Source organism: Ornithodoros turicata, chromosome 5 (genome assembly GCF_037126465.1).
Source record: "Ornithodoros turicata isolate Travis chromosome 5, ASM3712646v1, whole genome shotgun sequence".
Lineage (NCBI taxonomy): Eukaryota > Metazoa > Arthropoda > Arachnida > Ixodida > Argasidae > Ornithodoros > Ornithodoros turicata.
This window is the reverse complement of record NC_088205.1, coordinates 70,426,654-70,443,498: the sequence shown is the minus strand read 5'-3', so window position 1 is coordinate 70,443,498 and position 16,845 is coordinate 70,426,654. Positions and strand designations below refer to the sequence as shown.

At 47.1% G+C, this 16,845-nt stretch overlaps 1 protein-coding gene across 1 annotated transcript in view; it reads left to right on the top strand.

The window, feature by feature from the left end:
• The window catches only part of LOC135394681 (ankyrin repeat domain-containing protein 50-like), a 39,338-nt gene that overhangs the window by 6,006 nt on the left and 16,487 nt on the right, over positions 1-16,845 (top strand). Inside the window, exon 2 of the mRNA XM_064625541.1 lies at positions 16,079-16,404. Within this exon, the coding sequence (XP_064481611.1) occupies positions 16,165-16,404 (240 nt within the window). The 5' untranslated portion in view covers positions 16,079-16,164. The remainder of the gene's footprint in view (positions 1-16,078; positions 16,405-16,845) is intronic.

The following is a 16,845-nucleotide window of genomic DNA, read 5'->3' as shown; positions in this document are numbered from 1 at the left end:
GATGCACGGAGAGCAACGTTTGCATGGATAACTTTTTTGTTACGTGTAGTTTGGTTACTACGATTTTTTGTACGTTTTCATCGGATAAATCCGTCATCCCGCGCCACCGGAAGTTCATGCGATAAGCAGGGAGCGCCATACTTACATAAATGCGGGGCTACTTTATCTGAACCCACCCCGTAGTGTCATTTTATTCCTTCTGAACCACCGTATCGAAAATCCCACGCGAAATAGTGACGTAGTTTGTGTGTTATATTCTACGGAACGCATTACAAGAGCAGGTGCCGGATGTTCAGAGTATGACGGAATTCCCTCGCTGGAAAAACGGGAAAACGTCACTCCCTAAAAACTAATGAGGGCGCGACCTTGAGGAGAAAAAGGAATACCGCGGACGTACGGACGTCTCATAGAGTTATGCCCAGTTCCCACTTGATGACTCGCGACCACGGTGCTGCCGACGTCGCTTGCAGGCGGCGGAAGTATAGACGCGGATATCCGACGTTCTGAGATGAGAGAGAGACGCCGAACGAAAAAGTTCGACATGCCAAACTTTCTCCACAACGTTTTGCTTCGTTCGCGAGAGCGATGTTCTCTTCTCCAATAAGGCGACATATCCAAACTACGCCTCCCCGTTTTTCGTCTGCTGACTTTTCGCCGCTGTCGCGGCAGTTTTTTCGCGTTACTTTGGTACCCTGACGCTTTTGCCATTAAGATAATTAAAAGTTAAACGTAATAAGCTGCAGATCGAAGCATCGAAATCAGTGGAAATGCACGCTCGCTACATGAAGTACCCACAGAACACACGAAAAGGAGGCTGGACCGAGGAAATATTACGAAGAGTCTCGTGACTCTCGTCAGTCGAGTGATATAGCAGCGAGCTCTCTCTAGTGAGAACGCGAAAACGTGCTCTCTCCAAACGTCCCTCGACGTCACCATTCACGCCGTGACGTCACGTCGGGTGGCACCAAGTGTGAACTGGGCATTACCAACGCCACCTAGATACAGAAGGCATGCTTATTGCCTCCTCTCTCTCCTTCGCTACGTGGACATATAAAGTCAGAATTCGTCTGCTACTGCGATTCACCTTTCTGCGAATTGAAGAACCCGCAAGAACCCGCAAATGATTGCAGCTCACCCGGTACCTGCAGACGTAAATATTTAGACAAAAAGTACAAGATGCGTTCCAGAAAATCAGTTTTGGGAAAGATTGAGACCGTCTTGCGCTTTATTTCAAAGTTTTCCCAATTAGTACGCGCAGACAACGCAATCGCAATCCCACACGCAATCACAACTCGCAGACAACGTTGGTTCTTCTCCATGGCCACGACCGCTGAATGCACGTTCGTGATTGGCTACGGCCGTTGAAAACACGATCCTCATTGGCTGACTCTTCGTTGTTACGTCACGTCGACGAGTAAGCAGGCTTTCTCTATCTAGGTGGCGTTGGCATTACGGGGTGTCTGGACGGCGCCTTTTTCCTCCTCTCAGCGCTGCACTTCCTCACTCCTCCGCTCTGGGAGTGACGTCAAGCCGCCAGAGCCTCTGCGGCCGCGGAAGCCGCGCTGATCTTTAAAATTCGTTTGTTTAATATCCAAGCACTTCTCGCACGAAAAAAAAAAAAAAGATGTAGCAGGGTAGATTGTCGGCCGATGCCGAACATAGTGGTGTCGGTTTCATTGATGGGTTTCGGGATGCGACCGTCCCTTTAAAGGGGCTGCGAAACAATTTTCAAACATTTGAAGAAATGGCGTTGTAAATATTCATTTATGTGTACTAAGCACGCACATCAAAGCGCTATGTTTCTGCGATCCGCGTTGCGAAGTTACTGCACTCTGAAGGTCGCCCGCTGTGCGGGATAGTCTGTCGCTCTCGACTTTTAACCTCCTCGCCAGTTTTTCGAGTGACGTTTTATCGTGGAGAAAGGAAGCGCATACTTTTCCGTTTCCATGACGACGTATAGGCGGTTGTGCCGATGTCTCTCTGCGCAGTTGGTTTCCTTGTCCGTTTTCTTATTTCGCTTCACGGTTGCGAAAGAGATGTGGCGAACCTTTTTCGAACCGCGAAGTTCGAATAGTGCAACGAACCTTCGAACTCTTCAACAGGTTCGCGGAGGTTCGCAAAGTTCGACTTCTTTTTACTTCTTATTCTTTTTGAAGTCAAAGCGAACCGTCGGAAAAGTGAATCATAATATCAGCAAAGACATTGTCAATGTCATGTCATTGTCGATACGTTGTCGCTATTTGTCCTCCGTTTATGATCCCCTCCTGCAGGATAGTCAAAGACGAGCTTTTGTGAAGCTCGGGCAAGTGTTTGAATACCGCGGTCATTGACTATCCCGGTTCCGAGCGGAAATATAAAGATTATTGTTTCTCGTCTCAGCGTCACAGCTGTGGCTTGTTTCATATGCCTTTCGTTTCACCCGAAAATTCCCCGGTGACACTATCAAAGAGAGATCATGGCGACCGATTTCTCCCGGAATTCTCGTGTTTAAGTACTAGATTTTTCTCTCCCGAATTTGAAAAATCATAAAACCCGAAAACGAGGAACCTTATAACATGGCGCCCAAGACCGAAAACGTTAGGGTTTTCTCGCGTTTCTAAAGGTTTCCGGCATCACAAGTTTTAAAACGAGATTTCTGAAGGCATCAAAAATTCACATTCAGAAGTCGCGCATGCGCAAACCTGTCGAACTGTTCGACGAACTTTTTTTTTAAAAAAGTTCGATTGTTTTCGAACATGTGCGAACTTGACCCGCGGCCGGTTCGCGATATCCTTAGTTGCGACGAGACCCGGCTCGGACATTCCAAGTCCTGTGACGTAAGTAGCGAGTTGCCTTTTTTTCCGCGTGCCACGAAGGCCTGCCGCTTGACTCAAAAGTTATAAATATGCCTATGGGGGAGTGTGTCCGTGTAAATTTGGATCATGAACTGTCCACGTTGTCATTTGCCGTATTGCAAAATAATTTGAGCGTAAGTACACCTTTACTTTGAACTTTATTTATCAGCTTTTTCATATATACTTATACTACACATCTTTACAAGCGGGACTGTTTAGGGGAGGCCCTGTGATACAAGTCCCTATTTTAAACAAACAGAAAAGACGAAAACAATAGTCCTGTATACTAGGATAGGGCTGCCCTTTCGAACGCATTTCCTTTTTGTGAAAATGGTAGCGCTCATGGCATTCACACTCGAAAAACAGAACTTCACTTAATAACACGTTCGAAGCCAATCATAGTTCCGAATAACACCATTCTCTATTCTAATTTGTCGAGAACATCAGGAGAGGCACTTCCGTTTTGTGACACTATGATGTGGTTGACATTGAGCCTGTTTTGTGGTAAAACGTCTTATCGATACTGGTTGATCTCTTTTGCAATAGAATATGAGAGGTCATTGAAAAGTCTGCCGTACGCGTGCAGGGTCTCGTACAATAACGCCGGAGCAGAGCTGTTTGGAGAGACACTAGCAACCTTGAGAGCCGCACATCTTCTCTTCGCAGCTTCCTCAAGCCACTAAAGCGCAGACATCCTTTTGAGAGTATGTAGACATAGTGTTGCGGTATAAATGAATGCTTTCTTCAGTTCTGTGAGCATCACTGAAGGCAAGGAGAACATTGCTCTTTTGTGTTAAACTAGTCAAACTTCATCTTCTTTCTCCGTCTCTGGCTCTCATCCACCAGGGGAGATTGGCCAGGGCTAAACTATAGCAATTGCTAAACTATAGCAATTGCTAAACTGATTGTGAAATTCTCTTCTTCAGACACCTGTGATTGATTTTTTTTCCTTTCTTTCGGCGCCAGGGGAAGTTTCGACTAAATTACCGCGTAGTAATACTAATGGTAAATAGTGAATTATTTCGTTACATTTCCTTCCTTTCGCAGTCACCTAACAAGACTTATTCCATAAAACATTAATAGAAAAAAAAGCTACGAGTCCCTTCGGTATTGTATAATTTTGTAATTGTTTTGTGGATCAATTTCATATCCTGAGGGTAGCGTGGTGTGCCGTGTCTTTTTCTTTTGAATCTGTTTCTCCGTAGGTATACACAGCTGCCATCTTTACGCTGACATTCGTGACTCCCATTTTGGTCCTTACATTTACATACACGTCGATAGCGTAGATGATGTGGCGGCACACGTTGTCCTGACGCTCAGTGAGACCAGCAACAGTTAACGCGTAGTTCAGCGCAGAAACGGACGAGAGCGAGAATCGTGGTGGTTTCGTTGACTGCGGGTGACAAAATGTTCGCTTCAGCTTTCGCTCTGCGACCATTGCGGTTGCATTGGATAAAACGGCACAGAGGACGGATAATCTTGCAGTTTTTCGTGTCGTGAGCGGGGGCAGCGCGAGGCTTCGTGGTATAGTGAAATGCTACATCGTAGTACGTAGAAGAGCAATGTGCAAGTATCCGGCGATAGAGATTCACAATAGAAAGAAGACTGTTGAGATCATCTAAATTTTAATGAGACGAGATTTTCGTACAGAAGGTTGCACTTCTTCAGGTCCTGAAGAAGTGCAGCCTTCTGCACGCAAGTCTCGTCTCATTAAAATTTAGATGCTCTCAACCGTCTTCTGAAATGCTACAGTAAAACAAAAGGGGAACAAAAGAAGGAAGAAAAAAACGTGCTTCGTTCGTGGCGTCCCCGTCGTCGCGCACGAATATGATACCGCAGTTGTTGCAAGGCGGGTTACGTTTCCTGGTATGTGTATTTACGGTGCGAACAAAGACTTTTGTTGTGCCGAGAAACGCTGCAAGGGCGATCAGGTTAAAATAGAACACTGGAATGAGCGTTATACTTGTAGAGCATATAGTATTTCAGACGGCATACCTTGCTGGTTTGTTGTGGCGTTGTTTTTTGTATGTTTTTCTTCCTCTCTTTTTCGTTACTCTTTCTTTCTTTCTGCTGTTCCCCCGACGCAGGTTGAGGCCGGCGAACTGCCGACGTTCCATTAAGCATATGCTTTCAAAGCACGTGACAACGGGCACATCTAATGTTACGCGCATGACTGCGACAACTGTTTTGGAGCGGTGCTTTACCGGCGGCTTTTCGAACGAAGTGCGAGTCAGCGGCAAGTCAGCTGAGACGAAAGGAACCAAAAATAAAGACATGTAAGGTCTTGCCGATGTTTCGCGAGGGGGGGGGGGGGTAGATGTTTAATAGAAAGAAAAGAAAAGAGGAGTCGATTCGGGAGGGGATTGTAGTAATCGTAGTGGTAGCCCTCCGCAACTGCTTTTTCAGAGTGTTCTTGTAAGCTTGATTCAGCGGTAGGGGCGCCGAAAAAAAAAAAAGGGTTGGGTTTACAGGGGTTACTGTATTTGAATTTGTGAAGGGGCCGAAAAGTTCCCATGGAGGTGAGGCGCCCAAGTGTTATCTCAGGTGCCGCACGCGAATAAAATGCCATAAACCCTTTTCCTGAATCGATCAAATTGCCAGCATAGTCGAGGCTTTGTCGATTGATGCGGTACAAGTCACGACGACATGTCCTGAAAGTGTTCACGAGTTCCGTGATGTTTTACACAACTCAGTCTCATGTGGGATGCTGTGATACAGTCAGAGATGGGGTTTGCGTGGTGCGTTTTTGTTATTATTCTGTATACTGAAACATTCATACGCAAATAATGCAATATACGTTCAATCCATACAAGACGAAAACAATAAAGCAGTGCCACTTTTGTCATTCAGACTGCCTCGAATTTTTGGGAGCCGGGCGTGAATTGGTGGTGGCGGTGGGGGATGGAAGGGGACGCCGGTTGGGATTTGGGGTCCCCCTGAATTGAGGACGTTGCGCCACCCCTGTTCAGCGGTGACAATACACCGCATTGGGAAAATATTTTGCATGGTGACTCCCTGATGGACAACTTGGCGAATATGGGACAGCGTTTCTCCTGTGCAGGGGCTGTGCTGTAAAGCGGTCTAAACTTATTTCCTCCATTGTTCAGTTCGGGAAAAAGGAGAGGGAAAAAAATCCAATATAAAACCACTTAGCAGGGTCGACACAAGGTTTGCATTAACCTCGTCTCGCATTCTTCAATATGTGTCTCGGCCAATTTTGGCCGCGCATTTCGCGTTTTATCACGAACCTTTTAAATTCGATTAAGCGGTACGTAGCGGGCGCCGGTAGAGAGCGCGACCACAACGCTTGACGCGGAGCTCTGGCTTGACGTGACATTGTGAGCGTTGGGAAAACCCGATTATCGACCGTCCTCCGTATCCCCGTTTTGAGTCAAACTCTCACTGAAGGAGGGAAAATTATCCCTATAGTACAAGTATATATAAGGTGCTTATAAAGTCATCTAGTCGCGATGATTGTCTCGTTCGGAATATGAAATAAGTTCCACCGTGTTTCGGTGTCGCGGTCGTTGATAAGAAAGGAGGAGTTCGCACGAATGTTGGGATTTAATTCGAGGTGTTCTACTTTGTGAAATGTCTCTGATGGTACCGATTGCTTGGGCGTGTTCGTTGTCTTCTTTGTGTCCATACTAGGTACTTACGGCATTGCGCGAAGGGTGGATCTTTAGTACGAAGGCCATTTCCGACAAACTGGTTTTGAGCTTAGACTTGTGTCCCACTGTCAGTTACGTGAAGGTGTATATTAGGCAGAGTTTCGTTTAACAGAACCTCGTAGTTTCGGTTTCGGTTCCACTGTGACGTAAGCGTTAACTGCTTGATACAGCTTTGCGGACGTCATAATGGTGCGCCACCGAGGAAAAGGTGGTCGAGGCAACGCCACCTAGGCAAAGAAAGCCTCCTCTACCTCACCACGTGGACATATGGAGTCGGGATGTCGTCTGCTTCGGAGAGTCGCTGCAGACGATTTTAAACGCAGGCTTTCTCTGGCTACAAGTGGCTGCCCATACTGCTGACTGCGGCTCGTCTCCATAGGTACGGCCGTGATTGGCGTGATCTTTATGACTACGTCACGTCGTTTAAGCGATCAGGCTTTGTTTACTCTGGGTGGTGTTGGCTGAGGACTATTTTTGACAAAGATGAAACGTATTCAGAAATTTTTGTCTCGAATCGTCTGCTACGATGCGTTGCAGAACAAAAACTGCGAGCTGCTGTCAGTGACGTCACGGCAGTGGAACCATCAGTTATAAAATTTAATCATAAATAATTATAATCTTTTGTGCATTGATTCTGGGTGTAAATATGAGAGAGCGTGGCAGCATTTTTCTTGGCTTTGATGTGAACCCGGACTTCCGTTCTCATGTGACATGAAAGGGGTGGGTTGATAGTATGAGCGCGTGGGAGAAAGTGCACGGTAACAAGTCCCTTTGTCGATGCTGCTACAGTTCTTGCATACACGGCACCTTGTGGATCGGTTTTCAGACGACATCGTGCTAACCTGATCATTCGTCACACTGAGTCTCAGTTTTCCCGTCGGCAGACGGGCAATGCATGATGATCCCTCGCGGGCAATGCTCAGGAGTAGGTCAAAACATGTATATAGGCAGCTGGGAGAAAAGCGGTGGGGAAAAAAACAAAAGGACGAGCGAAAGGAGCCGTTTCCGTTCACGAACATTCCTCCCCTCTTGGTTTGCGGATGATCGTTTCTTAATATGTTTATTTTCGCTTCCTCGCCCCCAACCTCATTATTTATCGTCGCTTTATTATATATACTCTTCTCATCCCGTCTCAGTTTCCTCTCTCTCTCTCTCTCCCCCTCTTTTTTAAACACTACTACTTCACGGGGGACCCGCCGGGGACACCCCGTCCACCCCTTCCCTTCCTTTCTCTTTTCTTAATAAACATACCCCCCCCCCCCCCCCCCCCTTCCACCGCGGCATTTCCGTAGCACGCTGTGTGAGACTTCTTTGGTTTTCTTGGTTGCGCCTGGGAACGAGCCTCACTTTGGTGTCGTGCATTTCCGTTTAAGCGATTGAACGTGAACCTGAATTCCACGTCATACAAAAATGAGACTAATAGATAGGCCTGCGAGCCGCACTGTAAGGAGAAAAGAAAGAGTAATGCAGAGGGAGTAAGAGGGAGTACATGCTTGGGACTAAACGAATGTCACGGAGTGGTGACTGCATTTCACGCTCCGTTCTGACAGTCCCAGGTACATAATTCGTATCTATGAATGAAAATACCTTGAATTAAACGTCAACCGTGATATGGCGTGTGATATAAAATCTTGCGACATGCATGAGACACTATTTCGCAAGAAGGAACCGCACTATTTCTTCCTCTGTGTGGGTGGAAAATCGCTAAGTTAGAAAAGTTATATGGCCATATATTCCATCAAATTCACGAGGAGCACATATTTACGTAGACTTGTATTCAGAGGAGCATTTGCGAAGTGCAGTGTCTATTTGCAGCCCTGGGGAGTAAATGTCGGGGTTAGGGTGCAAAATTGGGGAGCAATTGCAAGCTAGGGGACTAGACGCCGCAGTTACTCCCCGTTTTAGCGCCTACCGCGACGAGACCGTCGTTAACTGTGGGTACACCCCAGGGCTGTCCCTGATGGGCTGTACATGTCTGGAAGAGTTGTTTTACGTGCCCACCGCGTTATTACTACGTCGCCAAGCCAGGATGGAACTTGGGTGACTCATTAAAACTTTTCTATTACTCTTCTTGGGAAATGCCCTTACACTTTGAACAATAAAAAGTGGTATCACAACTCAGTAAGTAGATTGTCCCTAACATCCTCAAATCCTCAAAGAGGGTTCCACTTTACTTCATTTTCCAGTAGTAACTGCGACACCTGATTGTTGATTACACTTACCACTTTTTGATTAAACTTTGAGCAGGAATCGGAGTGAGGGAGTATACTTTGCGGGAAGCAAGAGGGAGTAACTTACTGGGGGAGGGAGCGATAGCGGACTGAAAATGGGAAGTTATACTCTCCTGTTACTTTTTTTCGGAGTGTAGCCCGCGTCGTCCAACCCGTTACTTGTGCTCAGTCAGAAATGACATCCGACCCGCTACCCGCACAATATCGCGAATTGGGACTCGCCCTCAGGTCACTCAGGACTCTTTAGTAGCTAATAGACACGCAGAAAATCTTCACCGCGAATACCGTAACCCATCGGACTCCGCTGCAGGCGTACCCGCCAGTGAGACATCCCGGGAGAGGTCACGTGCTTACGACGGCGAATGGGAATGACCGTAGCTCTCGCTCCTCTGACCCCAGTTCCTGACGCGTACATGTGTTCGAGGTTTTCTTCATCTCCTCAAGTACGAAAAAGAGAAAAATAGTTCTCTTTTGTTCCTCTCTGCCGTCTAGTACAATGAGCATATGACGTAATGAACCGTGTTGCGTAACGTAACACCTTTAATGCAGACCGCAGGCTACGACGTGCCGGTGTCGGGTTAATTTGTGTCATGCACTGGTTTTAACCTTATCACTCCATGTATAGCTGATGTCACTTTTAACAACGTTTTGGCGCATTATAGCCTTCGTCGCTGCTGCGCCATAAAAATACTAATCATCATCATCATCATCATCATCATCATCATCATCAAACCCAGGCTTCAGGGCGCTGGGTGTGTGAATGGAGATTGTAGAGGAACATTTACTTCTTTCTCTCGTTTCGTCCTTGTGGGGGATGATCGTAAGTGACGCCGTGAAGCGTGCAGAGAGAAAAAAAGAGAGGTAGATGGATGGGACAGATGAGATGCCACGTAATATCCCTCATTTGTAAGCAGAGGCCCGCTTTGAAAAACTGTGTTGTATGCAAATGCATTTTTGCGTGCCTGCATAAGTTAAAAGGGGCTATGCCGTAAAAAGGCGGGCATCACGACTATACTCTCTGTGTACGTTCGTATGCGCATCGTTTTCGTGACTTTTGGCACACGCACCACATCTGTGCCGGTCTTCAAGTTCTCTCTCAGAACGTAAGTGGACAGTTTGAGCACAGGCAAGGGCCGCGGCGAACCATTTGTGGAGCGATCTGTGAGATGAAGTCAGTGCTTTTTGTGGGTGGAGCGTGGTAGGTGATTTGGATCTCGGAGGGGAAGCACAGAGTGAAGGAGATCGATATCCCATAAACCGTAAAGCGGCCCTACAACTTTTGTTTTTGTGGCTGTGGCGTGTCGTACAACCAGCATGCGTCGTCGAACGAAACCAGTGATTGTACGCTCTGAGAGAGAGAGAGAGAGAAAAGACCCTTTTGGGACATGATGCATTGCCACAAACATTAGTAATTTTCGGGGCTAAATTGTTAGAAGGTTATGCCAACTTCTGAGATTGTGTTTGCCGTGCTGGGAAGCAAATTCAAGGATCAGGGGACTAAAATAGGGTCGTGGTGGGTGAAAGAAATCGACGTTATCGGTTGGGGGGGGGGGGGGGGGCTCATAGAGGTGGGCAACGTCATGACTCACGCCCTGGGGGAATATGCGTCCTGGGCCGAAGAGTATACACGTGGTCAGCGCCGCACAATAGCCGTGGCAAATGAGCTCAGCTCATCTCCCCTACACGTCACGGACGCAGGATCGGGACGCGTCTGTTCAAAGTTTCGCCGCTCGCAGTGGGGGTGGCACCTTATTTGAGAGGGAGTTTTCACCTAGGTCACATTGTGACGTGGCAGTGACGTGGATTGCTCGTATGCTCCTCCCACTGGTGGTCAGTTTTCGTGCTAGCGGCATTGAAAGATGACAAACTGCGCGCTGTTTTTCAATGCGATAACCGTAGTTTTCATAAAAGAAAATGTGAGAACGACAATGACGAAGTGTCTCCGGGATAAAAGAAGGGTACGGACGGTACCGGATTTCAAAACACCGTTCAAGGCTTCGTTTTCGAGGAAATGCTAGATAATCTCGGCAGCTGCGCTGAAAAAGTGACCACCACCATGGCGACCAAACGCGTTTGTTTGACGTCATGTGAAAACACCCTATATGTGCACGAGGGGAAAGGGAAAAGCCGAAGGACTGGGGGAAAATGCTGACCTACTTTCATGGCGTAGGGATTTTTTTTTTTTGTAACTCGAATTTTACATTGACAATACGGCGTTCAGGGAAATTATTTTGTAAGGTCGCTAGCGTACTTGATGAATTAAAGAGACAGTCTGGGACTGTTGACTGACGTTGACATTATCGTGGTATTCCAGTGTGCGTTACGTATAGATCGTCACATGCGGAATGTTATCCAGGAGAACGTCGTAGGTAGTGACTTCACGTTCGGTGCCCGTTTCACGCTGTCGTAAGCGTGAGCCTACCGCACCTTGGTAGAGGTGACGAGGGTGTGCGACCGAGATAAAGGCTATTGAGAGGTTATTATTTTGAAACATTATAAAACGGAATCAGCAAGTTTTTCCCTCGAATCGGTGGCTCGATTAATTGCTCGACAGAATCGAAACCGGAGGTTACTGCCAGTCACGAAAGTGCCAGCAAAGATTTTATTTATAATATGTACTTGACTGTGGATTGAATTGAAATATTTTGCACGTTGTCTGCGAGCATCATAAGAAAGCAGGTGACACCATGTGTTTAGCTTTGTATTGGGTTCAGGCTCGCTTTTAGCGGCATTGGTTTGGGTGTAGACTGTCGCTTTGAAGCGGGTCTGGTTTGGGTGTAGACTGCAGTGATGGCCACTAACTACTTCTACAGTAGTTTAACTATAACTACTAATTACTTTGTGATTGAGTAGTTTAACTAGTAGTTCAACCCCTTTTCTTTTAACTACTGCAATGTAGTTTAACTACATCTACAACTACTTAACGTTGTCCACCAACACCAATCCCTTGTAGTGTTCTTGTCACCTAAATATGAATCAGAAGCAATAACAAACTTTGGCTCAAGCCACTGCTACGATCGTCAAATACAAAGCTTGCGGCGGGATTCTTCCTGTGCCTACTCGATAAACTAAGTTGCAGAATTATTTCACAGCAAATCAAATAAGGCTTCACTAGACAAGCATTAAGCGTGAGGATTTAGTACACATGCACGACACAATTGCTCAAACAAGTAGCTCAAGGTAAAAGTCAGTAACCTAACTACTGTAGTTGACTACTTAAAATAGTAGTTTAACTAGTAGTTGCCACTACATTTCTGCCAGTAGTTGATAACTACTTTTTAACTACAACCAGATAGTTAGTTTACAACTAGTAGTTTAACTACATGTAGTTAACTACTGGCCATCACTGGTAGACTGTCGCTTTAAGCAGGTTTGGTTTCAGTGTAGATTGTTTGAGTGTACTGGTTTGGGTCGAGACTGTCGTTCTAAGTGTGTTTGCGGCTATCCTAAGAGTGGGATCTCCCGTATATTTCCGCGAACCTGCGCAAGGACATTCCTCCTGCGATTTACCGGCTATGAAAGCGCATCCGCCACATGAGGGCCCGAGAAAGAGCCAGAAATATCTGTAAAGTCGTCGGCTTTGGAGCCCACGTCGCCGGTGGTGTGAGCCCGGAACTGTGTGTGCGTGCGCGAGAGAAAAGTAATATATGTACGGGGGGGGGGGGGAAGAGAGGAACCGTTATTTATAACTGCCGTCTCTGCCAAAGTATAGGATATCAAATGCTTTCCAGCTGCGCAAGGGTTAAGCTCGCGGTTGGAATTCGGACACATTACGGGGGCGAATGAAGAGACGCTCCTGTTGGCTCAATTTCCGACTGTCACGAATCACAGCTGCCGCAAATGTGAAACCACGCGTGGATATTCTTATCCCTTCTGTCATTGCGCGATGGCAATGAAGATTTTTTTGGGGAATCGATTTGGGAATATACGTCGTAATTCGAGATGCGGGGGCAGATACTAGGTAACTAAGGTCACGTTTTTTTTTTTCGTTTTCTCTTCTTTTCTTTTACTTCTTTCTTTATTATTTATTTATTTATGTTTTTCGCGCGTCCGTGACTGGGAGGTGACGCGGGTTCGGATCCCCGCACCGCGGCTGTGCTGTCTGAGGTTTTCCCTGGGTTTTCCGGTAGGCTTTCCGGACGAATGTCGGCACAGTTCCACCCTGAAGTCGACCCAGGACCCATACTAACCCTCCTGACTCCCACTCCTTCCTGTTGTCCTGTCTCCATCTGTCCACGTCTGCACGCCGCTCATATAGCCACAGTTGCTTCGCGGCGCTAACACGTCGAATCAGAAAGATATACCACAGTATTGAGAGACCGTGGATATACATGCAGTTAAGCAGGTGGCGAGAAGTGGTGAAGAAGGGTATAACACTGACATAGCGTTTCCTATCTCATCTTTCTTTCCCTTGTATCTTTGGTCGGGGATTTGCTTCCCTTGTGTGGGAGCACCGAAGCGGAGTTTGGGAGATTACTTTTATTTTGTAATGCATTGCCGTCACTCATTACTGTTTCATTGGTTAGTGATGCAGTATTAATGCCATTACTGTAACGAGACGCCTTTAATTGCCGGTGATGGTAATTATAGTGTCTGCCAAATAGCTGCGTATGAATGATTTCGTCGAGGGATGAGAGCAGTATGCACATTCTAATTGATGCAACCGTTTATAAGAGTAACAGCAGAAAGAATTGAAGTTTAAAGACTCCACTTGGACTCCTTCTTGGAGACCTGGTCGGTGACAAAGGTTTACTAGGAAAAAACAGCTTTGGGATTTTCCTTACCTGCACAAGGCGCAATGGACCTTTCTCACGTTCACGTCGTATCCTAGCTGCTCCCCAGCGAACCACCCTCGGGACGCGCCAAACCCACGTGGGTAGCATAAAGGACCAAAAGCGGTATTGGAGTGGGACCGACGAGTTGGTGCCGCTCGCGCGGTGTCCCCATTGGTCCCCACTCCCGTCGGCCCCATCCACCGCCATCTATTGAACACGGAGATAACCTTGTCCACCGCACTCAAGGTCGCGGCGCATGCGCATAAGTAGTTGTGAAAGAGGTCCCATGGACGTTTTTCACTACTGCTTCAGACATTGCCTGAAATTTCAACCCAAGTAATGAGTAATGTCATTACGCATTGCCCGGCCTTAATGTAATGACGTTCTTACCCCTCCAGAATATGTAATGCATTTATTTATTTGTTTATTTATTAGTATTTTTATGGCCCCATAAACAGCAGTTTGCCTAGCCGTCAACCGAGCAGGACGCCTGGCCTCTTGTCGGTCATGGGTCTCCTCGACCCTCTGAAAACTGCCGATCTACTAAGTGGAGTCGCCCTTTGTCTGCTTAATGGGCTGGAATGCCCATAAACAACCGAAATGGACTACTTCCAAACGGTAGCGCTTTATACCGTTTTTTTTTATCAGGACTGATTTTTTAAATAAAATAAAAAGTCTATTAGAGCAACGTGAATTTCGTTTTTTTTTTTTTTGGCAGGTGGGTTATACGGTCTGGCGGACATCCTGTAGGACAGCTAGCGTACGCAACTACTGGACGCCTAATTAGCTAAAATTTATCTAAAATTTCGCTATGCTAATGAGCCGAAACCAGTACTGCGCGCTTTTCGAGCGCAGAAACGAAACCTTCCCCTTATCTGGGTCGGAGAGCGTCTGGCCAACAGATAAGCGCCTACTCCAATCTGCTCCATCGCTCCAAAGCACGTGGCCCGCTCACGTGGATTGCCTGTCGCTCTCCTGGTCTCGAGGAGTGCATGGTTCTGGTTTCGGCTCATTCGCATAGCGTGCGCTTCTCAGGGTGCTTAGTAAGGACGATGGATTTGCATAATAAATGTCTCCATTCTGCTATCTCGCATTTCCCAGAAAACATGAAATTAATTAATGAATTAGTTGCATACGGTGTCCTACACGATGTCCGCCTGGCCGTATAAACCCACTTGCGAAAATGAAATTCACGTTGCTCTAATAGCCTTTTTATAAAAAATCTGTCCTTAATAATAATAATAATAATAATAATGATAATGAAACCTGTACATATCACGTACAACCACGTGTCTATGCCCTAACTACATAACTTCACATCTCCCATGCGCTTTCTTCTTACTCGTGCAAACGTGCGTTCCAAAAATATCTCGGCATCTTCACTGTCAAATGTCAAGGGTATACGAGTCTGGACATCCAACCATTCACATAACGCTTATGCGAGCGACAAGTAAAGCCAATTATCCAGTTCATCGTGAAGGGCTTCCTGCGGACGTCAGAAAAAACACTCGGGTCCTCGGAGGACGGGTGCTTACCAGCGGATTGTGTCTGCACGAAGGAGAGATCGATTTTAAGTGAACTGGGGATCTTAGCAAGCAGAAGAATCGACGTTCTGACGGTCGGCGCCTCGCGGACAGGACGGCGGCCAGAGTCGTCGCGCCGCCGCCGCCGCCGAACATATTGCAGGTCTCCCGCCAGGTCGATGCCTGGGAGTTCGGTCGGCCACGTGGGAGATTGAAAACGTCGTTATAGGTGGCTGAATATAAAAAGATTTTCTGTCGCCCTCTATCGGTTTTTAATTTGCGTAAGGCTCATAATGGGAGGCAATGCTTTTGTACTCTGCAGTGATGAATTGGTCCTGGTAGGGCGCGACGTTGTTTGCTGGAGTAAAACGTTGCTGGCGGCCTTGTCGGTTACAAGGAGCGCTTTGTGCGGTGTTTGAGCTTGGCAGTTGTGTGCGCGTGTGCATGTAGTGGTGTGTTAAAGCCATCATTTGACAGCTTCACGCCCAATGGCATCGCTGGCTGGTGCGAGTGTAGATCTGCGGAGTTCTGTCCGTCGTCACGGAGGTGTAGTACAGTACAGCGTCACGGAATGAAGCGGGTTGCGTTACTTTGGATAATTGAAGAAATTATGCTTTTGCCGATGTTTGCCAGATGTGCGTCTTTGGTACGCAAGAATGATTCCTTTTCCTTTATTATGTTGTAACGGAACGTCTTGGCTTGGCCTGTGGACTGCCTATTCTCCGAGCTGGCTGAATAAGGAGATGATTGGCGTATGCTTACGCGGTTTCTCCAAGTGCATCTTCTACGTCTTTCAAGTTCAAAGTTCGTTTCCATTAATGAATGAATGGAGGGGACAGACACGTCACTGTCATGTCACTTTCACAGGACACATGTCCTTTTTTGCAAAGTGTGCGCAGGCTGTGATGCTGACAGTGGAATGCTTTCATGTCCTCGGTAATAGTTCTGCTGCGCTATTTGTACCTGGGGCTTTCATACGGTTACGTCCATGTGAACTGCACTACTTGCCCCACGGCATTTACCCGTCCCTCCTCTTGTCCGCAGGTAGTTATGAGGAAACGTCCCCGGTGCAGTGTCGAAGGCGGTAGCGAATCGCGCTGGCGTCTGTCGACGGGTCCTGCACAGTGCCCATGAGTCTCGAGGCGGCCCCAAGCGGACGGCGTCGCTTCTTCTGCCGGGAATGGGCGTTCGTCAAGCTCTCCCACTGTCTCGACCAGCGGCCCTCCAGCAAGACCTGCGGTGCCCTGGTCGTCGGAGGTCCCGGGTGCGGCAAGACTGCGCTCTGCATGGAGCTGGTCTGGCCCACGGGACCTCCAGGCGCCCGGCAACATGTCCTCGGTCAAAGGGTCTTGGCGCACCATTTCTGCCAGGTACACCGCATGCCTTTGTATTTCAGTGGACTGTGTACTGAGCTAGTCACAGCAGAGGCGAATCATTTAGCTAGATATTGGTTTGTGCCGAAGTAAAAGGAGGACGAATAGCGTGTCCTGCAGTCAGCCTGCATTTCTTGACGAACTGATGTCACTGTCACAATCTGGGTCCAAAGATAATGAAGCATGTGTTTTCGTGACGTTGCTTAACGGACTAGAAAATAAGCAAGATATCGTCGCACACTATAGCCTGTCTATATATTATGATTACTTGACCCGTCTTAGGAACTCTGGCCCATTTTATAAGGCAGAATCCGATGGAGCAAACTTACCGTATACAACGGTAACGGTACAAGTTCTCCCTGTATAACATGTTTGCGTGGAAGTCTGAATAAAACTGGCTTCACTTGAGTTCCTGATTTTGTCAGTCTGAACGGTAAC